The sequence below is a fragment of the Peromyscus leucopus genome, chromosome 6, assembly GCF_004664715.2.
Source record: "Peromyscus leucopus breed LL Stock chromosome 6, UCI_PerLeu_2.1, whole genome shotgun sequence".
Lineage (NCBI taxonomy): Eukaryota > Metazoa > Chordata > Mammalia > Rodentia > Cricetidae > Peromyscus > Peromyscus leucopus.
The window spans coordinates 92,935,441-92,956,207 of NC_051068.1; the positions used below are offsets into that span (position 1 = coordinate 92,935,441).

General features: G+C 36.0%; 1 protein-coding gene across 2 annotated transcripts in view; it reads left to right on the forward strand.

The window, feature by feature from the left end:
* Positions 1-20,767, forward strand: part of Dpyd (dihydropyrimidine dehydrogenase) — an 847,112-nt gene that overhangs the window by 691,010 nt on the left and 135,335 nt on the right. For both annotated transcript variants that reach the window (XM_028880091.2, XM_028880092.2), the window contains one exon: positions 5,696-5,838. In XM_028880091.2, coding sequence (XP_028735924.1) covers positions 5,696-5,838 — 143 coding nt within the window. The remainder of the gene's footprint in view (positions 1-5,695; positions 5,839-20,767) is intronic.

Below are 20,767 nucleotides of genomic sequence, written 5' to 3' on the forward strand. Positions count from 1 at the left end.
GTTGTTATAACAATTAGACAGTGGAAATTCAATTTCTAATGAATTTATTACCCATTTAATTCATTATATTTTAATTAATATAAGCAAATTAAAATTAAAGCTGTATTTTTTCTTTTGTATACACAGTGAGTACAAGCATGTGTTACAACCTGGCTCCTGTTTTTTTTTTTTTTTTTTTTTTTTTTTTTTTTTTTTTTTGCCAGCTTATTATCAGGGAGTTTATGTGGACTTAGTTCTATCAATTAATTGTGTAATAGTAGCTATCCTAGGAGTCAAATGATTAGGGGGGAAAAACAAACAGAATTAAACTCAATTATTCAAAATTCCAGTTATCCAAAATTAGCATACATTCCACACCATCTTGCCCATTAAAAATCCCTTTTCTCCTTCAGTGATTCAGTCATGCGAAGTAAATCTCTCCTCCCTTTTCACCAGAAAAACTTCACTTCTAACATCATTAAAAAATCCTTTTATATTTGTTTAGTGCCTGGGTCCTTTTCTTATAAAAGAATTCTTAAAGTACTGATGTTAGATTCTGATGTTTGTACATTTAGAGTCAAAGTAATCTGATCAATATTATGACACTGGTAATTGACAGCTGTTGGAAAGAAGAAAAGGGAGGACATGCCTAGTCCTCTTGGGATATCAGAGAGTATAAAGGTCTGTTAAGGTAGGCATTGTGCTTTTGTCTGTTCTATAAAAATCAATTTCATTACATCACTAATTGCAGAAGAGCAACATAGTAGACAATATGGAAGTGAACTAGGCAAATTCTCTCCAGAATCAATGGTCCTTCAGAGATGCACTGATCGTATCCTCAGGCTTCAGTGTTTAGTATATGCCCTGAGATACATAAGTTCAACCATAGAACAATCCCATGACATTATACAATTTTAATTGTTTTGTTCCCATGAAAAATTGAAGTTCAGCAACATTACACAGGCTGCAATTAGCATAGTTAGAGTTTAAACTTCACTGGTTGGCCCCAGTGCCTGACTGACATTGTTACAGACAGAATTAATCCTCCATTTGAGTTCTTCATAAAATGCATATTAATAAAATATATGATATAAAACAATCATGATTTTGTTTTCTGATGGCACACAATGTGTGCCGAACTTACATACTTTGAAACAATCTACTGAAATAAAAAAGGCTACTATTTTGAGTATCACAAGTATAGAAATTGTATTTAAATTGGAAAAAAAAGTATTTGAAGATAGTTTTGTGGACAGATTGATGAATAAAAGAACAGTAAGTCATAATGTATTTTTTGTGTATGTTTGTATGTATACCAAAACATAGTACTGCAGCAAATACTATCATTCTATTTAAGATGATAGCTGAAAAAATATTTTTAAAAAGAAATCACTTTTATTAACATAATTGAAAATGTTTCAGTTATAAAAATGTTTTTATAAAACATTTTCAATCTGGAAATACTCTGTAATATTTACTGAAGATCTGTAACTTCAACACACTGACTTGCGTTTGAATTTATGACTACCTGAAGGCTTTCATACATTTATTAGCATATTTATTATATCGGAAGTTCAATGTAGCCCATCAATGACTCCACGAGGCCACCTTTGTGCAATCCAAAATACTTGGCCAAATGTTGTAAACCAAAGATCTGTTTCAGTCCTTTTCTTTACCTTTCTCCTTACCCTCTTCCTCTCTCCTTCACTCTCTCCCTCCTTTCCTGCCCTTTCTCCTTCTTTCCTGAACCTTTTCCTCCCTCCCTTTCTTTGAACCTTCAGTTTGTTTCAAGATGTAGACCTGGAATGGCTTGACCTTTATTGGAGAATTCCACACAATTAACATAGAAATGACTTGATGTAACTGGATTTTCCATTATGGTTCCTCTTCCCCCCCCCCCCACCTAGGTGACAGCTTAATTTAAATTATGTGCTACCTATTTGTTGATTTAGGTAGACAGGAATTCAATTTCTTTACTTAAACCTAGTTGTTTTCTACAAGGATGGAGCCTGTCTTCACAACTCTCAGGCTGTTGAACTAACTTTTTCCCTACTTTTTGTTCTAAAAGCAGTCATCATAATATTGGCGATGTTTTAGAAGTCACTGTCTCAGCAGTTGGGCTTCTGGGAGTTTCTGTTCATTTTAATTGACAGATATGGAGTTCTGTTTTATATGGATACATGTACATTCTTCACATTGGGTTTTAATTTTTGTCTGGAATATATCATCTTTTTACTTTTCTCATCTGGAAACTATAAGGAATTTTTTGTCTTACAGTTTAGCACAGTCATTTCCTTTATCTCTAGTGTTCTTCCTTATAACTTCCTGGTGGGTAAAACCTATTTTATAAAACTTATTTTTTCATAAAAATTCTGAGAACAGGGAGGTTATTTGTCCTATTGAATAAGTTATTTTTGATCAAATGGAGTTTATAGTAATAAAAATAAAAGCTGACTTAATTCTTGCCCAACAACAGGAAGATGTGTCTTCACCTTTGGTTCACATTTCCACAGAGAATATAATTCCTCTTAATTAAAAAAAAAAGGAAAAGATACCTTTATTAGTTTGAAAGGTTTTCATGTTCATTATGCACATTAGAAAAGTTTTAGAAATGGAAGGAAAACATGAAATAGAAAATGTCGTATTGACCTAATTGAACATCTTTAAATGCCAATGAGAATTTGCTGGTGTTTTTTAACACCCGTGTAGTAATGTTGCCCTTTAAATGTAACTGGTTAAATTTTCAAAGCTGTGTCCTGGGATTTTGCCATTTGATGTCCATTAATATCAATTGGAATATGCTGACAAATCCCTGTATACCACTTTGAAATTTTACCCCTTACTGTTAATGATAGTCTTCTAACAGTGAACTGAGAAATAAATTATTTATCTGCTTAGTTCAAGTTTCCTATAGTCTCTTGGGTAAACTAAATAAGGGAAGAAAAAGAATCCCAATATTTCTTTATTAGTTCAAAGTAACATGTATATCAAGAACTCATTGGCTTAGTATATATTGAACAGTCTGTTATCTTATGTAGTTAGCTGTCTATCTAAATATTTATGCTGCAGATTTCCTTTTAACTATATGCAATTAGATTCATTTTTATTATACCTACAGCATATAGTACTGAATGCAATAGTTTACCTGTTATATTATCCTATTATGGTTAAAATATAAAGACAAAAAGTAACCATTGATAAATATTTTGGTACAGAAGTAAAATCCTGATGTCTAGTTCTTCTTTTGTTTAACTTAATACCCTGTGTTCTAAATTTCTGTTGTGGAATTCTGGTGTCAGGATCTCTAGGAAGCTTTTAGGTAATAGAGAAACAAGTAGGCATTTCCATACATGCCTTTAATGATAACAAGGAAGTATTATACAAAATGCATAAATTTTGTTTACTAAGAAATTGATATGAACATCCTAAGCAGAACACCACTTCTTTGTAAAAATAACTTATCTTAAAGAGCAATTCTCAGTTCACAGCAAAACTGAAAGAAAGGTATAAAGACTCCTCATGTACCAGCAGCCCCCACACATTCATCCACATCCTTCACCTGAGTGGGATAACTGTGGAAACTAGGACTCTTACATCAGGGTGTCATTGTCACCCATAGCCCACAGTTTATACGAGGGTTTATCCTCACTGCTTTAAGTTATCTGGACTTGGATTAATATGTAACAACATGCGCCTGCTATTATAGTATCTGTCATTAGTTTCACTCTCCCAAAATTCTTCTAGCTCTGCTCCTCATCCCTCCTTCTCCTCACCCCTTCTCTCCAATGATCCTTTTACTGTCTCCATGGATTTGTCTTTTCGTGACTGCTGTTGTCATCACCATGTAGTATGTAGCCTGTTCAGATGAAAAGCCACCGGTGTAGCATGCAATGCTAAATCAGTCTTATAATAAAAGACCTGGAGCCAGATATTAGGGTAAACGCTGAAAGATCAGGGAGACAAAGGAACAAGCCATTGCCACGTCTTACCCCTAGGACTCCTCAGCCTGAAAAACTTCCTCTCTCCTCCTGCCTCATATACCTTTCTTCACCCAGCCATATCACTGCCTTCTTAGTGCTGGGATTAAAGCCGTGTGACTTCCCAAGCAAAGGCATGAGATCTCAAGTGCTGGGATTAAAGGCATGTGATTCCCAAGTACTGGGATTAAAGGTGTGTGCCACCAATGCCTGACCTCTATGTTGAATCTAGTGGCTTGTTCTGTCCTCTGATCTGCAAGTAAGTTTTATTAGGGTACACAATATATTAACACACACTGGGTGCAAGGAACATTCTATGAGCTTCCTGGAAGTGAGAGCCCCAGCCCCAACACCAACACACACACTAAGTTCATATGCTCAGACTGATGACTTGGCTTGAGATAGTAGATATAATAGGACCCTGAGCCAGCTGCAAATTTGTGTTTACTGGACTCTGGTTTCAGACAAAGTCAAATTACTTCATAATTAGAACTACGTTTAATTCAGAAAATGTTTTGAATGCATCATTAACTTGAGAGATCACTGAGAATATTAGATTATATTCCTCAATTACAAAAATACTAATTCACTCTAGGATGTAGCTGAAGCTCCAAAGTAGCTTTAGTACAATATGTTCATGTTTAAAATCACTACAGTGTATTGTATCTATTATGCAGTCTTATGTCTGTTAGGGTAGGTGTAAACAGAGGCTTTTCCATCCTATCCAGTCTCATAGCCACTTTGAAAATAATCATTCAGAGGCTTAATATTAATTACAAACTGTTTGGCCTATTGCTCAGGGTTATTACCAACTAGCTCTTACAACTTAAATTAACCCATTTCATAACTATGTTTTGCATTGTGTCTCATGGATTTATCTATGTTCTAATACATCTTGCTCCTCTGGCAACTGGCTGGTGACTCCCTGACTCCACCCTTCCTTTTCCCAGCATTCTTAGTTTGGTCACCCCACCTATACTTCTTGCCTGGCCAATCAGCATTATATTAAACCAATTTGAGTAACAAATCTTTACTGTGTGCAAGAGGATTATTCCACAGCAGGTAGGGACTAATATATACACTGGTAATGCTTGGCTAATTAGGATATATATATATATATATATATATATATATATATATATATATGCATATATATGAATATGAAGACATGTGTATTCTAATTACAGGTGTCAAGTTAACTCTCTTTAATTTTATTTGAATTTTCTAGCAGGTCAAATTATGTCAGGGTTACCATAAACCTTCAAACTGCAAAATATATACCCAAAGCAACATAGAATCTATGTTCTTCAGGCTTTGGCTTTACAGCCTCTACTTCCACACCAGCTTCCTTGCACTTGAGAAAAAAATAACAGAGTTGTATGACTATTTACATACTGTACGTGACTGTTCTCTTTTTCAACACTTTCTGTTCCGTGGCTCTTTTTAAAAAAGATGTTTGAATGCTCCATACAATCTTACTTACACATTTCTGTATATCAGACCATAATTTGTATACATTTTATGTAAGAGTTCTAGGCTTGTCATATCTACTTTGTAACTTGTCTAGAATTGATAATAGCACCAACATCCTTAAATCCACATTTAACTGAAAAGTTAAAACACTTCAAAACAGATAAAGGAATTGGAAATGTGTCTAGTAAAACGTTGCCATTGCTTAACGGTAAATACAAGTACCTATGTGAGACATTGTAACCAGCAAGCTTTCTTGTCTTCTTCAGGAACGGCCATCAGACCTATTGCTTTGAGAGCCGTGACTGCCATTGCCCGTGCCTTGCCTGGCTTTCCTATTTTGGCCACAGGCGGAATTGACTCAGCTGAAAGTGGACTTCAGTTCCTTCATAGTGGTGCTTCAGTTCTCCAGGTAGGGTTTGTGGTTTTCCTTCTCAATTCCCCAAAACAAGGTAAATCATATGACAGATATGCGTGCTTTAGAAACCACCAAAGAAAGAAACCACCAAAAAAAGAGGTAGTAAGTGAACAAAATGGTGGCACCTGTTTTGTTTTCCTTCCTTCCTTCCTTCCTTCCTTCCTTCCTTCCTTCCTTCCTTCCTTCCTTCCTTCCTTTCTTTCTTTCCTTCTGTAAGTTTGAAAAAAACAGAACTTTATCTCCATCCTCCTAAATGATAGAACTTGTGAACACTTTTCCTAGTATATTTGTCCACCTTTCTATCCTAAAGTAAAGGAGACCAACTACTAGATGTGTACTATATGCTATCAGATGAGAAACAATTACAATGTGAAAATCTACATAAAGTGAGATCTCTATGGAGAAATGATTGAAACCAAAGATGCAACCAATCCACAGTCTTACGAGTATGCCTGGAGGCATTACTGTACTCTTCTCCTAACTTCTTGACACACAGAGAAGTCATTGGCTTTATAACTTTCATGCTACAAAATATACACTTCTTATTCAGCTTCTTACACTAAAAATCTGAGGAAATGTCTTCCAGTGCCTTCACAAAGAGATTCCTAACAGCAAGCACATAGATAATACAAAATTTGTATTATCATTTCCTCTTATTTTTCCTTCTTGTCTGAGACTGGCCTTGAACTCACAATCCTAATGACTTTGAGTGGTGGCTCATAGGCTAGTGTCACTATGTCCACCTCTCATTTTATTTATACATTTGTTTTAAAGTGTTGCTCAATGTGAACATAGTAGTCTTAGGATATTAAAGCATCAGCATTTCTCTGAAGAGCCAATTATACAGATTTGAAGGCTAACAAAACCCAACAATGAAAAAATACTTCATAAAGACTACACTGTGAATTTCAGGTGATTTCCCATTAATATGATTTTTATTATGCAATATTAATGGCAATTAGAGAGTAAAATTTACTATCACTTAAGTTCAGTACCAAATAGATAGCATTCAAATATCTTGTGTTTCTAATTCTATGTACACAATTAATATTGTCTTATGAATGAAAGTTGACCATGGAAGTATTATGTATCATAATACAAATGAAAGAGGATATCTTCCAATGAAATTGTAATAGACTTATATTGCCCCCGCCCCAAATCTCCACTAAACATGGCTATTGATTTCTTATGCATGACACTAATTTAAACAGACTATTGAAGGTACACAGAAGGCAGGCTGACAAAGAATGTCAAGATTCAGGGAAGAAAACACAAGTGATGTCCTGGCTGACTGGTCTGTGACACATTCCCCTTGTGGAGCCAGAGGCCAGATAAAGAAGCATCCAGTACAGACAGAGAAGTCTGCTCTCTCTAGCCAAAGAAGCAGCCCAATAAAACAGGAAACTGACAGACAGTACTTCCTTTGCTTTAGTCAAACATGATGCATTTAAAAACTCTAATCCCACCTCCACCCATGTATAGGATATTTGGAGTTCCTGGACCTCCATGCTCAGCAGATACCAATGTTAAGATGTCAGATTATGTGAGAATGAAGGTTTTAAACTAGTCAGGACAAAATTATATCAACATCTCCATGGGACAAGGAGTGAGCTCTACCAGGGAATTCTCACTAGAGAACAGTGAGATATACCTCTTCCTCTCTCTGATAGGATGTCAGAGAAGTCTGGTGGGGAGTCAAAATTGTCATCTCTACCTTTTAGTCATAAAACTTTTATTCTCTCTAAGATGTCAGCAAGGCCAAAGTGGGCAACAGCAACAAGGTGGTCCTACACTTTCTGCTGTGGCCGGGAGCTGCCAGTAGAATTATAACTGGAGCCACAGTCTCGGTCCTCCCCTAGTCAGAACAAGGAGCTATGACACAGGAGTATCTGTGAATGTCTAGGAGGGAACCAGGAACTCTATCTGACAGTACAATGGCAGTATCCCCTCTTTCCCTTGCCAGAGTGGTATCAACGAAGACCAAGTAAAACCAAAGGTGTAAAGAAGGTTATACCTCCTCATATTTGGATGGGGATAAAACTCAGTAGCTGAGTCCTCACCTGGCATGTGCAAGACTTCAGATTACATCTCTAATAGCATTGCATGCACATACAAATTTTAGCCCAGCTTTGTAGCACACCCTATAATCACAGAACTAAGAAGGCCAAGAAAGAAGGGCCCCAGCTGGAAACTAAACCATCTACGTTGGGAAACTTTATCTCTAAAGAAATTACAAGGCAAAAATGAGAGAAAAGCTTGTTAATGTAATACTCCAAATGTTAAGATACTAGGAAGATAGAAGGCTGAGCGATAAAATACAACTGATAGACGTCAATGCCAAGATGACAGGGTTTATAATTATCTAAAAATGGTTTCAAAATAGCAAAGATAAAATTGTATTACTAGCACTTAAAAATGTTCTTGGGGAATAGTGGGACAACACAAAACAGACTCCTGCTTTTTGCTTTGCTTTGGCTTTTTTTTTTTTTCTTTTTTTTTTTTGGAGAGAACATGAAATTGGATGGAAAAGGAGGTGGAGAAGATCTGGAAAGAACTGAGGGAGGGGAAGGAATATGATAAAAAGTTATTACATGAAAAATGTTTTTAGTAATTCATAACAATAAAAGAAAGAAAAAATGGAAACTTTGGGACTTAAAGCAACCCTGTTCATTAGAATTGCAAAAGAAAACCTGACTGATGTGCTCAGCAGCACAATGGAGAAAGGTGAAGAAAAATCTACCAGTGATTGAGAAAATATCAAAAATCTGAAAAAAGGACAGAGCCCTAGAGCTGGGAGACATTACCAGAGCTAACAAGACACTGAATCACAGAGCAGGTGTGCAAGGAAGTCAAGATGAAGGGTATTGTGCAAAAGTTAGGAGCCTAAAGATTCCACAACTCAAGGGAACTCTGAATAGGACAGACAAAAAGGAATCTATCAGCAAATCTGTTGTGTTTAAACTGAAAATTATCACCAACAAATGTTCAAAGAAGCAGGAGGGAAAGGACTCCAGATCTCGAAGAAGTAAAAGTGAGAACTGGCTTCTCAAGGAAACTAGGCAGCCTAGAAAGGAGTACTGAAATTTTTTAAAGGCTGAAAGGAAAAGAACTGTCCACTCAGATCCCATTACTTTAGGTGTAAAGTGGAAATGAAAGTCTCACAACTGAAGGAAAATTAAGCAAATTAATTACCAGAAGCCCTTAACTAAAAGAATGGTTGATAAAAATTTAAGATGGAAAGAATTATGACAGAGGGCGGTGTTGGCCTGTTGTGGTAATGGCTTGTGCCCAGCCTCACAACTCAAGTTCGATCCCCAGAACCCATCTGGTGGAAGGAGAGAATCAACCCCCAAAAGTCATCTTCTGACCTCCACACATACAGTGGCATGTGTGTGCATGCACACATTAATTAAAATTTTAAAGAATGCACTTTGGAGCATCAGAAAAAAAAAAAAAAAAAAAAAAAAAGATGACCATGCCGTAGATTCTTCAAAAAGAAATCAGATATTTTGAACATCACTGCTTTTTTTTGCCCCAGGAATGTAAACTTCTGTCCACTCCTTTCCTCTTTGTATCTTGCTCCTTACTGTTTTCTTCCTGTGAGTTTTTCATCAGCACATGGTTGCCATGTCTTCTGGTCTACTCCACAAGGTGCCTTTTCAGCTCCTTTCTACACAAAATGACTTACAAATTCAGCCACTGTTGGCTTAGGTTTCCTGGAGAGGTACTCTGGTGGTAGGCTCACTATGCCTCTTTACACCAGGCCGTGGCACAGCCATTGGTAACCAGTGTATGTATTGCTCATGTGATGTAAACCAGAACATTTTGTGTTCATGGTGCTCGAATTATTTACTGTCTTCAGCAAAACTCTGCTCATAAGTACAGTGGTTTTCAGAATCAAATCAAAACAAAACAATAACAACTAAAAAAGTCTCGCCCTTCAGCTCTGCCAGGAAAGGGCCTAAACAATGTTCACAAAGCTCGCTAGAACATCGGATCCCAATAATTTTGTTAAAAATATGAAGTTCTACCCATAGTGATTTACTGGCTGAAAATTATAGATTTATGTACCAATCTTACTATTAGCTGAAATCAGATTATCATTAAGTCAGAAAATATGTTTTTAAAAGTTTAGCTAAAATTTGAAGAAAAAAACAGTATTAAAATATTCTTTAGATGGTCATAAATTGGACAAACTTGAATTTGAAATTGTGCAGGGTGTTTCAGTGGGGTGGGAGTTGTATAATGTTTCTGCCTCTCTTCCACTGTAACTGAATTCCATTCCACTCCACTCCCTAATCCTGGGTTGATATAACCTTTCATTTTCTATATTTCTGAACTGCTGAATATTACTAGAGAAATTCAAGCAACTCTGCCAATTGGATTTAGTCCAAGTTCATGGTGTTTAATGTCAGCTTGGCCTTCAGCACTAGTCAGAATCTGATTTTAGTTATCTTTTTCCTTTCTTAATTTTTCCATAAAATCCTCCCTAGCAGGTTGCTTCAATCTTTTTTAGCTTTTCATTGCACCCCCATTTCTCTGATTGTCTCTGCCTGTTGGCTCTTTTTCAATCCCCAGCTCAATCCCCCTCTCTGATTCTATATGTATCTGATCTGCTTTTCTAATTATTTCTACTCAAAAGTTTAGTATAGATTAGTAGGAAAGACATATACCCCAGCTGTAATTTCAAATTCTATTTATGTGTTTGAAAATTAAGACACACAATTTTAGTAAAGTGTTTCCATTTTCAAACTGAAAAGCCAAATTTCTTCCCCCTGATGAGTGAATGTGACAGAATATTCTGTCCTTCTTAACCAATATGATGTGTCACTTAGAATTGCCCATCTACTCACATATACAATGTACCATACACACAAATACAAAATAAATGTGAACTCAAGAAACTTAGGATCTGAAACTGTGAAATTCTTAGACACGAACAGATGGAATCTCTAGGAATATTTTTGGTTGTGGCTAGTCTTATAACAGGACAGGTAAAATATAGGCAGCAAAAACAAAAACAAACATATATAGTGCTTCTCCGTATCAAAAGAAACAAAGAACACATGAAAATGTTTCCCATGAGGCATCTGGGTCAGTGGGTAAAATATTTGCAGTGCAAGCATGAGGACCTTAGGCTCCAAGTTCACTGAGAGATGTTTTCTCAAAAATATTAGGTGGAAGTGAACTGATAAACCCCTTGATGCTAATTTCCAGTGTCCATATTCATACACACACATACAACCATACACAACTATGCATAGCACATAGATATGCAGAAAGAAAAGAAGGGAGAGAAGAAGGAATGGAAGAGGAGGGGAGAGGAAAAGAACCTGTTTTAAAACGGGCAAAAGCCTGGATAGGTATATCCCCAAAGATGGTATGGAAATGTCCAGTAAGTATATGAAAATGTGTCCATATAGGAAATGACTAGGAAAACTCAAACCCTCAGTAAGATGCTCCTTCATAACTGTTGGCACAGCTGTTAATTAAGGGACAGAGATAACAAAAAATAGCAAGAGTTCATGAGAATGCAGAGAAATGGAGATGTTTATACACTGTTGGGAGTGTAAATCTGCTGTAATCTTTATATCAAGGTAGCCTCAAACCCCAAAGAAATTAAAGCATTATCTTGCATAGATACATACATTGTTGTTTGAACAACTAAAGAGATCATCAACTGATGAATGAATAAAGAAATTGGGTGCTCTGTCTCCTCTCTCTCTCTCTCTCCCTCTCCACAACCCCCATGCGCGCGCGCGTGCGTGCGTGTGTGTGTGTGTGTGTGTGTGTGTGTGTGTGTGTGTGTGTGTATGGGAGAGAGAGAGAGAGAGAGAGATGAGAGATGTGTACATGCTTGGGTGAATTGGAAGACTATTCAACCTCAAGAAGAAGCAGACTCCACATTTAACAACACGCATCACCCTGATGGTCATTAAATTAAATTTACTAAACCACACACAAATCAAGCTGCTTCCTGATATTCATTGTATGTTGAATTTAAAAAAATAAAAGACATACATACATGGGGGGTGAAAGCATGACTGATAGAGGTACAGTGAAGGGAGCTATACTTTCTAGAAGGCAAAGTTACATTTACGCAGGATGAAGATCTAAAATGCAGGTTAAGATTCTAGTTAGTAATGTGGTACACTGAAAGCACCATGAAAAGAGGCTTGGACTACTCTTTTACAGCTAAAATAACAGTAATTAGTAGCAATAGAATTCAAACTATAAAAATCTAATATTATAGTTAGGAAACACACTGAGTACAGCAGATCGTTTCTCTAGGAAAACTTTGGAATGAACATGACTACTCCAGTGGAAGCCCCTATAGTATTCTGTCCTAGAAATAAGGTTCAAAATCTATTCTGGGTTATGTTCCTCGATAGCTGCTCATACTTTGTCACTCAACTCAATTGACTTCTAATCTGTTACAGTGAATTCCAATGTCTTTAAAATCTCTGGGTTTTTTCATCTTATTTGATAGCCTTTCATTAGAATATGCAAATAAGAGTTCTTAAGAGGCTAGATGAAAATTATCAGTAAGTTCCAGGTACTAAAATTTATAAATACCCCCTTGTTAAATTATATTCTCAAGTTCTTTGCAATTTCTTTGGTGGGCCATATTACAGTTATGGAGCTTGCTTCTGTTACCAATCAGCTGCTCATGAACAATACAATAAAGTTAATTCTTATGTAAAGGAATTTGGAGAGAGCATCTTAATAGATTAATGTTGACTTTTCTTTTGTAATTCATTCTATCTATCATCATTATCATTATCTATGTATTTATGTATGTATCCATCTATTTTTCTGTCTGTCTGTCTGTCATCTATCTTTCAATCTCTCCTGTGTTTGTAGTACATGTGTAGTTCCAAAGGATTGATAGCATCTTCACATCCTCTCTCCACTCTATTTTTGATACAGTCTCTCACTGAACATATAGTTCACATATTGCCTGGACAAGCTGACCATCATGCTTCAATGTTCCAGGGATCTCTTGTCGAACACTGGGTTCCAGAGCACCTCCTCTGACATTTTACCTGGATGCTTGTGAAGCAAAGTCAATCCTGTTTTCATACTTGTGTTGCAAGCACTTTACTGCTCGTGCCCTCTTCCTAGCCTGGCTTTTCTTGATTTGATTTTGGTTGTGAGTCTTGGATTATACCTTCCTAATGAGTCCTAGATCCCCTTCCTCTGATCTAAGCACTGATCTGTAATTTCTGCTAAAGTGTTGTTCAGGGCTTTGTATTTCAACTTAAGTTCAGCCTGCTGCTGCATTAAGCAATGGGAATCTTCATAAAATGCATTCTCCTCTATTGAATATAAATAGAGGATATAGAAAAGAGGGGTACCTTTTTTCTACAGATTGGCTCTGGACCTACATAACTCAATTTAATGATATTGGTTTTATAGTTCAATCTTGTAAGAACCTTCACTCAGGATGTGGGAAAATCATCAGTTTATGTGCATACAATTATGACCTGTACCTTCAGTGAGTTGGGATGGGTGAATTTTTGCATTCTATCTTTGTGTTTATGGAGTTGTCACTGAAGTTAAAGGAAATCTTGAAATACAGTAGAACAAGAGACCTTAATGACCAGGTGCTCTGTAGAAAGATCATCTCAGGACAGTTGTTCACTGGACTCAGAAAACTTAATCAAATTTTAACAATAATGACAGTCAATGTGATGTAGCTAAGTTAACCTAAATTGAATGTTTTAATGTGGCTAAAAAGTGTATTATCTTATTAAAAGTACAGAAGAAAAGATTAATTGGAGCAGGATGATACTTCTGTTTCCACAGATGTAGGAACAGAGTTTTGGCTTTTTCTTGCTATAATGTACATGGAGACTTAAGCACCCAGATTTGTTGATGGCTCCATTGTGTTATTTAAAAATCATGACATATAATATTTCAAATTTTCACTCAGCACCTCCAAAGTATTTATTAAATGACTCCATATCTTTTCTTCTATGGTCATTCCCTTTAAAGCCAGCGTGGTAGATGAAGAATTATTGGGACCAAGTCATTTGTAAATGTCATCAGATCTATTTCATGTAACTAGCAAAGATAGGCACATTTTAATATCCATTATACAATTTCCTATTGTCTAGCTTTAATGAGTATTTCCATTTACAATTTAAAGAATAATATGCAAGTAGATACTTAAAAGATAGAAGCTTTATATTCTTCCAATGATGTATAAGAAAAATATGGTCTTAGTATCCCATTCAATGAAATTCTAATTACCGCGTCAATTATTACATTATTTTAAATGACTTTAATGGAAGGCTGTTTTCAAGAGGCTGTAATTCTTAAAAAGCATCTTGATTCCGGAGCAACAAATGTTGTTTATAAGCAAAGGGAAGAAATTAAATGGAAACCCACTGGGCCTTCAAGTGACTGCATATTCTCCACTTGACAGAAGGATTAGCATCTAGAGTCAATGGAAATTAATGGAAATTAAATCTAATATTTTTGAAAGACAGTTTTACTATAGAAAAATAATATTGTCACAAGATGACTATTTTAGATTAGAAAATAATGGTGAGTTAGCAGCAGTGCCAGCAGATAGAGTGGCATGCAATTTAGATGGCCGTTGTCTTATAAATGTCATTTGGCTGACTTTCTTATTGACCCTGACCCCAGGGCTTTATGTTATCTGACCCTTTTAATATCATATGTACAAATCACTATTTACTGCAAGCTTTATTTCTCAGTCTTCATATGTTTGACCAAAGTTCTGAACAATTATTTTATTTTCTATTCTACTCCAAAGTTTAAAACTATATCACTGATGTTTAGGTTCTCATATCCCATTATTTTGTAAACACTGTATTTTCTGTGTTGCTTTTCTCTATTTCCAATTTACTAGTCTTACTTGAAAATTGCTGTGACTGGCCACTAATGTGTTTTAACAATTTTGTCATGATGTATCCTTCCAAATGGTTATGAGAAATAGGCATTGATAGGGGAAGCAATGTGTTGAATATCATCACTGATTTTGTACTTTAAGAATTAATTTAATATCCTATAAAAAATCCTAAAGGCAGCTGACTGAAGAGTTGTTTTTTTAATTGAGCTAAATATTGTCTCCTTACTGTCAGGTTAGAAACTGACTTCAGTAAAGACCTTGAAAGGCAGCCTTAGGACATCATTCTAAGCAGTACCAACATATAAGGACATTCTTCTGAAATGGGCCCACTCAAAGAAGGAGACATGGACCAATTTCTCAGTGAAGCATTTAACTTTGTACTTTTATAATGTCTTGTTCATTTTGAGAACTTCGTGTGTAAGCACCATATCTATATCACTTCTGCCTCTCTTTTCTCCAACTGCTCCATTTTCTCCCCTCTTTTTCCCAAATTAGTGACCCCTTAATCTTTATTATTTTACACATATTATGTACATGTGTATACATACACGTGTAGATACAACCCAAGTGTATTTAATGTTGCTCACAAGAACATCTGTCCAAAACAGATCACTTGAGATTGGACAACCTATCCAGAAGCTGAACTGTCTCAGCAGCCTTTGGCTGTCTGTAACTCTTTGTCTAGAGTTGGGAACTTGTGGAATTTCTTCTGCACTCATTGGCCTATCAACTGGGGTTGTCATCATGCCAATCTTGTTCAGGAAACGCCTGTTGAGATTCCATGGGTGTGTTTTTTATGTCATATCTAGGGGACACTTTCTAGCAACAAGTGTTCTGGTCCTCTGACTCTGCTCCCTCTTCCATCGTTTCCCCTAAGCACTAGAAGAAAGAGTTGCATTGACGATCTCTTATTCTCTGCATTTTAACCAGTTTTGAGTCTCTAATAGTCTTTATCTGTGGGGGGAAAAGAGCTTCTTTGATGAGGAGTTAGAACTAGACTTATCTGTGAGTATAAGGGTAAGAGTTTAGTTAATTTAGAAATTGCATTGGTTTAAGAAAATGGCAGTAGCATATTTTTCCTCCAGGTTTTGGCATAGGCAATGGGCTAGGTTTTTAGTACTAGGCATGAACCTCCTCTCCTTAGGTGGCCCTTAAGTCACATTAGACAACTCTTAGTTAGCCCCAAGACAAAATGCTACTTTTGCACCATTGTAGCTGTACTGCTGGGCCAGTCATTGCTAACGACTCACAGGTGTTACATCTGCATACAACTACCAATTGCTCCTTTCCCTTGGCACCTTGTGTAGCACCTTCTGATGCTGGGAGAGCCAATCCTTAGGAAGGAGTCTTTCAGATCCATTCCAGCTTGATTCCTCCAGATTCTGAGTCCAAAGCGTGCCATGTCTTCAGCAATTCAGTCTTAACCTTCAAGTATTGAAAGGCAACCAGGGGTAAAGGCAGCAGCCTGTATTGTTTTGGAAGACTTACATTCCTTCAAATAACAACTAGAGGTGAGGTTCTCCGTGTGTGACACTAGGGTTTTGTAAGCAGTGCATCCTCTTGAGGCTCTTACACCCCATGTGGTATAAGTACGTGTATATATGCACACATACACATATAGTGCATATGTATTTTTAAGTAAGCTTATAAAATAATGTTTTCATGTGCCTTACTTTTCAAACTTTACTTAGTGTTATTTATCTTTCTTCCCTCTACCTTTTAATACCCTATATATTATTCATTTTTAATTACTGATTTTTATTCTTTAAGATTATGATTCTTCTTCCTTCAAGGCCTATTAACAGCTATCTTTACATTTGATTAGCTGTTTGTATTTCTAGACTACCCTCAAGGGGGACTGCCCTCAAAAATGTGTGTTTATTAACACAAATTCTTTACTTATAGAGGAAATACATCTCAAGTATGTATTATGCTAATGATAAAACATCATCATCTATATTCAATACAAAGAAAAACATTATTAAATATTCATCCCCAAACAGAGCAATACAGATTCCTTTCCTGAAGCATGCAGTTTTATCATGTGCCTAATATATTTAAAAATTTCCCCAAGGTTTTAGATCAGAATAGATCTAAGTATTTCTTTTGCAACTGAGATGAAAATATACCACAAAAATTGTATTTCACAGTTGGCTCCTCCTGAATGCTTACCTCCATAAGAGTTTCTAATCATGACATTCAATTTGTACCCTGCCATTCTCTCTATATGCTGATTTAAGCCCTTATTACTTTTCTTAATTACATTTTTGAATGATCTCAAATCATTAGCTCATTGTACAAATGAAGCCCATGGGTTATAGCCCACTTTTCTTCATGTTCACTCTTTTTATCCTAATGTATCCAAAGCACATTTGTATTTTCACAAGCTATGGCTAAAGTGGTGACTTATTAAAATGTATCTTTGCGTATAGGAGACACAATTGCTCTTTGTAATAATAACAAACCAAGCCTCGAATCTTTTATCTTACTGTCCTACACCCATACGTGCAATTCTATTTACAGTAAGTCTCATGTTTGGTCACCATGCCCACAATGTATTCACAACAAATGAGGCCCTCTGCAGGTGCCCTATGAAAAGCCCAGGTATTGTTTTTGATGTGATATATCATGATTTAATCTGTATTTCCTTCTCTCCTGCCTTTTCTTCCTGATGCCTATCTTCTGAGACCATGGCTATGTATCAGCACTGACAAGTTTTCCTTCCTTTCTAGATTAGAAAATATGAGGGTTGATTTATTTAATAGACATCTTGCAGATTTTGAACCTCAAATGTATCTAAAGTTTGAAAAGTAGTGCAAAAAAAAAAAAAGGAGAAAGAAATACAGTTAAAATGCCACTAGACCACAGACCACCTATATCTTGAAACCAAAAACCATATCAAATACATTCATGCTCTGACATCTGCTTTTTTATAAGCACTGGTAATAGCTCTACATCATGAAGTAGAGTTGAAGCTGGACTGTTCTGCTTCTGTGCCCCTTCGCCTCCATGTCACTGTCTAACCCATGAATTGAGGTTTTGATTTTGTTTTTCATCTTGAGAAATCATATTCTCAAAGTTCCCCTTCTGAATGTACTCATACAAAATACATCAGCTCTAACAGTCTTCAAATATTTCAGTTCATTATAGCCTTTCAACCTCTTCACAATGTTTGTGCGCCATTGTTATGTGTCCTAGTGTGTATGCATACATATTCATTGCAAAGAAGACAGGGGCTTCAAGTTTCACTCTTCTTACTTAATGTCTGGCCTCACCATTTTTTTTCATCTGGATGAATCCTGGCTCATTATTAGTAGTTAACCTACAAACCTTAGTTTACTCATCTATACAGCAGAAGTTAGAGTAGCTTTCTCATTGGGATGCTAGAAGGGAAAATGGACTTTTAGCATGTTAAATAACAAATCACAATTCAGAGTCCTTGTTCCCTGAATGTCTTTCTCAAGCTCCAGCCACCTGGTCCCATCAAACCTCTCATTATCCAGCAATGATTGGCATGTCAGGGAGTCTTCAGTGCTCTGGTCCAGCTCTCAGTTTAGTTGTAAAATGAATATCAACTCTGATTGTTTCTGCCTCTAATTAATTATAAACTCCTAGAGAAAAAAAGGAGAGAGAGTACCAGGCTTATGCAGTTCTAGTCATGCAGCTGACATTTATTAAAGGTTTTCTTGGTGCCAATGATAATGATTTACCAAGGAATAAAAAAAAATTAAATAATTTGGTGACAGGTTTTATTTTACGGTATTAATTGTGCCTCCTGCTAGAAACAGAAATGATAGTAAAATATGAGCCAAAAAAACAGTGTTTAAAGACTTTCACTGGAAATCACTATAATGACTTACATATCTTATAGAAATCAGAAAATGTATAAATTTAAGGGTTCTAAAAAGGAGTTAAGGGAATTGCTATCAAAACATCTCTGTGTTTTCATTGATTTCCAACACATAGTTCAGAGGCTGGGCTTATCCATATGACATTATGACCTTAGTCTACAGTAGGCATGGAATCAGGCTCTACATTGAAATACATGTTAAAGTTCATTCTTAAAAGGGAAATCATACAAGTTCCCAAGATGACATGTGTTTAAAGGAAACTTTCAAATGTTTTGTGACAGGCTTCTCAACAAACTGCAATTTTGTATAAAGGACCAAATGGATTTTTAGTATATCTAAGTAAATAAAACCATTCAAAAGCATAGCATTCTAGAAATATGAATCTTTATGCATCATATATGAGGCTTATGCATCAAGATACAGTTCAGTAGATTTCTAAAAAAAATTCTTTTTGAGACAGAGATAAGAATTGTTGTGACTTCTAGTTACAAGTTAGAAATTATCTCACTCTGGGATGTTAAAAACAGAGAAAATCATATGTGAAAGAAAAATGTATTGTGGGAAAAGTAATAAGAGCAAACACACACACACATGCATACATCACCCTAAAAATCTCAAGGAAATAAAAATCACTTATTGGGAGTCCCAATTATTCCATTGTAGATCAATAGTGTACAGTTAATGCATTACCAAGAGAGCATTAATTTGCAATCACCACAGGTGATCTGATCTCCTGTTCTGTCCATCAACACAAAAGACCTTCTATTTAAAGAGTCTGTAGTCATTATTTTAAATAGAGCCATGAAAAGGAAAAAAATATAGGTCATTTTCAATCATAAGTATTTGGACCACATAAAGTGGGAACCTTTGTATTTTTATTTTCGTGATGATGGTACATAATGAGCCTGTGCTAAACATGTCCTTTTGTGTGCAGAACAGATGTGCTAGAAACTGTGTGGTGGTAGATAAAATGATGTGTAACAAAATTAAAATGCCCTGAATCAAATACAAAGTAAAGTATAACCTTCAGTAGTCTCTATAATGGGAGAGAAGTACTTTTCGACAGATAGGATAGAGATCAATTCATCTTAAGAGTACTTTGAAATGCTTCATCTTGCACATATGAGCTGAATGGCCTGGGAGGTCAAAACTGATGCCACATATTCCTAAAAGAGGTATCTACTATCTAGACACATGATCTGATCATAAACCAGCTTGCAAAGATTCACGTAGTTCATTCCAGAGTCAGTTACTCACACAGCGATATCAATATTGAAATTGCCAAATAGCAACAGGAAGCCTCTGAGCACTCCCCCTTACCCATGGAAACTTCAACACAAATGAAGATGCATCAGACTGCTTAGATTTAAATTTTAGCTCTGCTGCTCATCAGTTATATGAGTTTGGACTCATTATACATGAAAATATTTTCTACTTAATTTTGTTTTAATGTGGAAATAGTAATGCCTCATATTAAGGATGTCATACTTAAGTATGGTCACATATAAAGCTTGTCAGACAAAACATGGAATAAAATAAGGCTACTGGTACCAGATGCCAGGCAGCAGCAGCACCATCATCATTATCCATCAGTAGTCTGATACACTGACACGAATTTTAAACTGAAATTTACAGTCCTCTACTCTAACTTTGCACTGCCATATGTCAGCTTGTTTTCATGTAACACAGAGCCTAAAGAGAGGGTAAAGTGTAATTATGCTTATTGGGAATAATACCTACAGTATAAAAGGTAAGAAAACGTAGAATTGAGAGAGGGAAATGGGATTGTATAGAGGTCAATTATAGCTGAGCTACGCCTACCTCCTTGTTTACAAAGACACAGTCAACTAAACACAGCATCCTAGGACAGCCATCATGGGGAAATTGGGAGGAAATTTTTCTGCCACATCATTTTCTTTTCTACTTGAATTTCATCCTTCTGAGGGGTTAACTTTCCCATCCTTCTAGACTTTATCTTCTGGTGAAGGGCCATTTCATACCCTAAGACATAGGACATGAAGTCACTCAGTTCAAAACACTGTTTCTACACTTGTAAAAATCAAGACCCTGATTGAATGGTCACCATGATAAATAACTTATTACTTGCGTATTACTAAGCTAACAGTATAAGCAATCTCTGCCTCATGTTTTTGTGGACCTACTTCTATATACCTTTTCCTCTACTAAACAA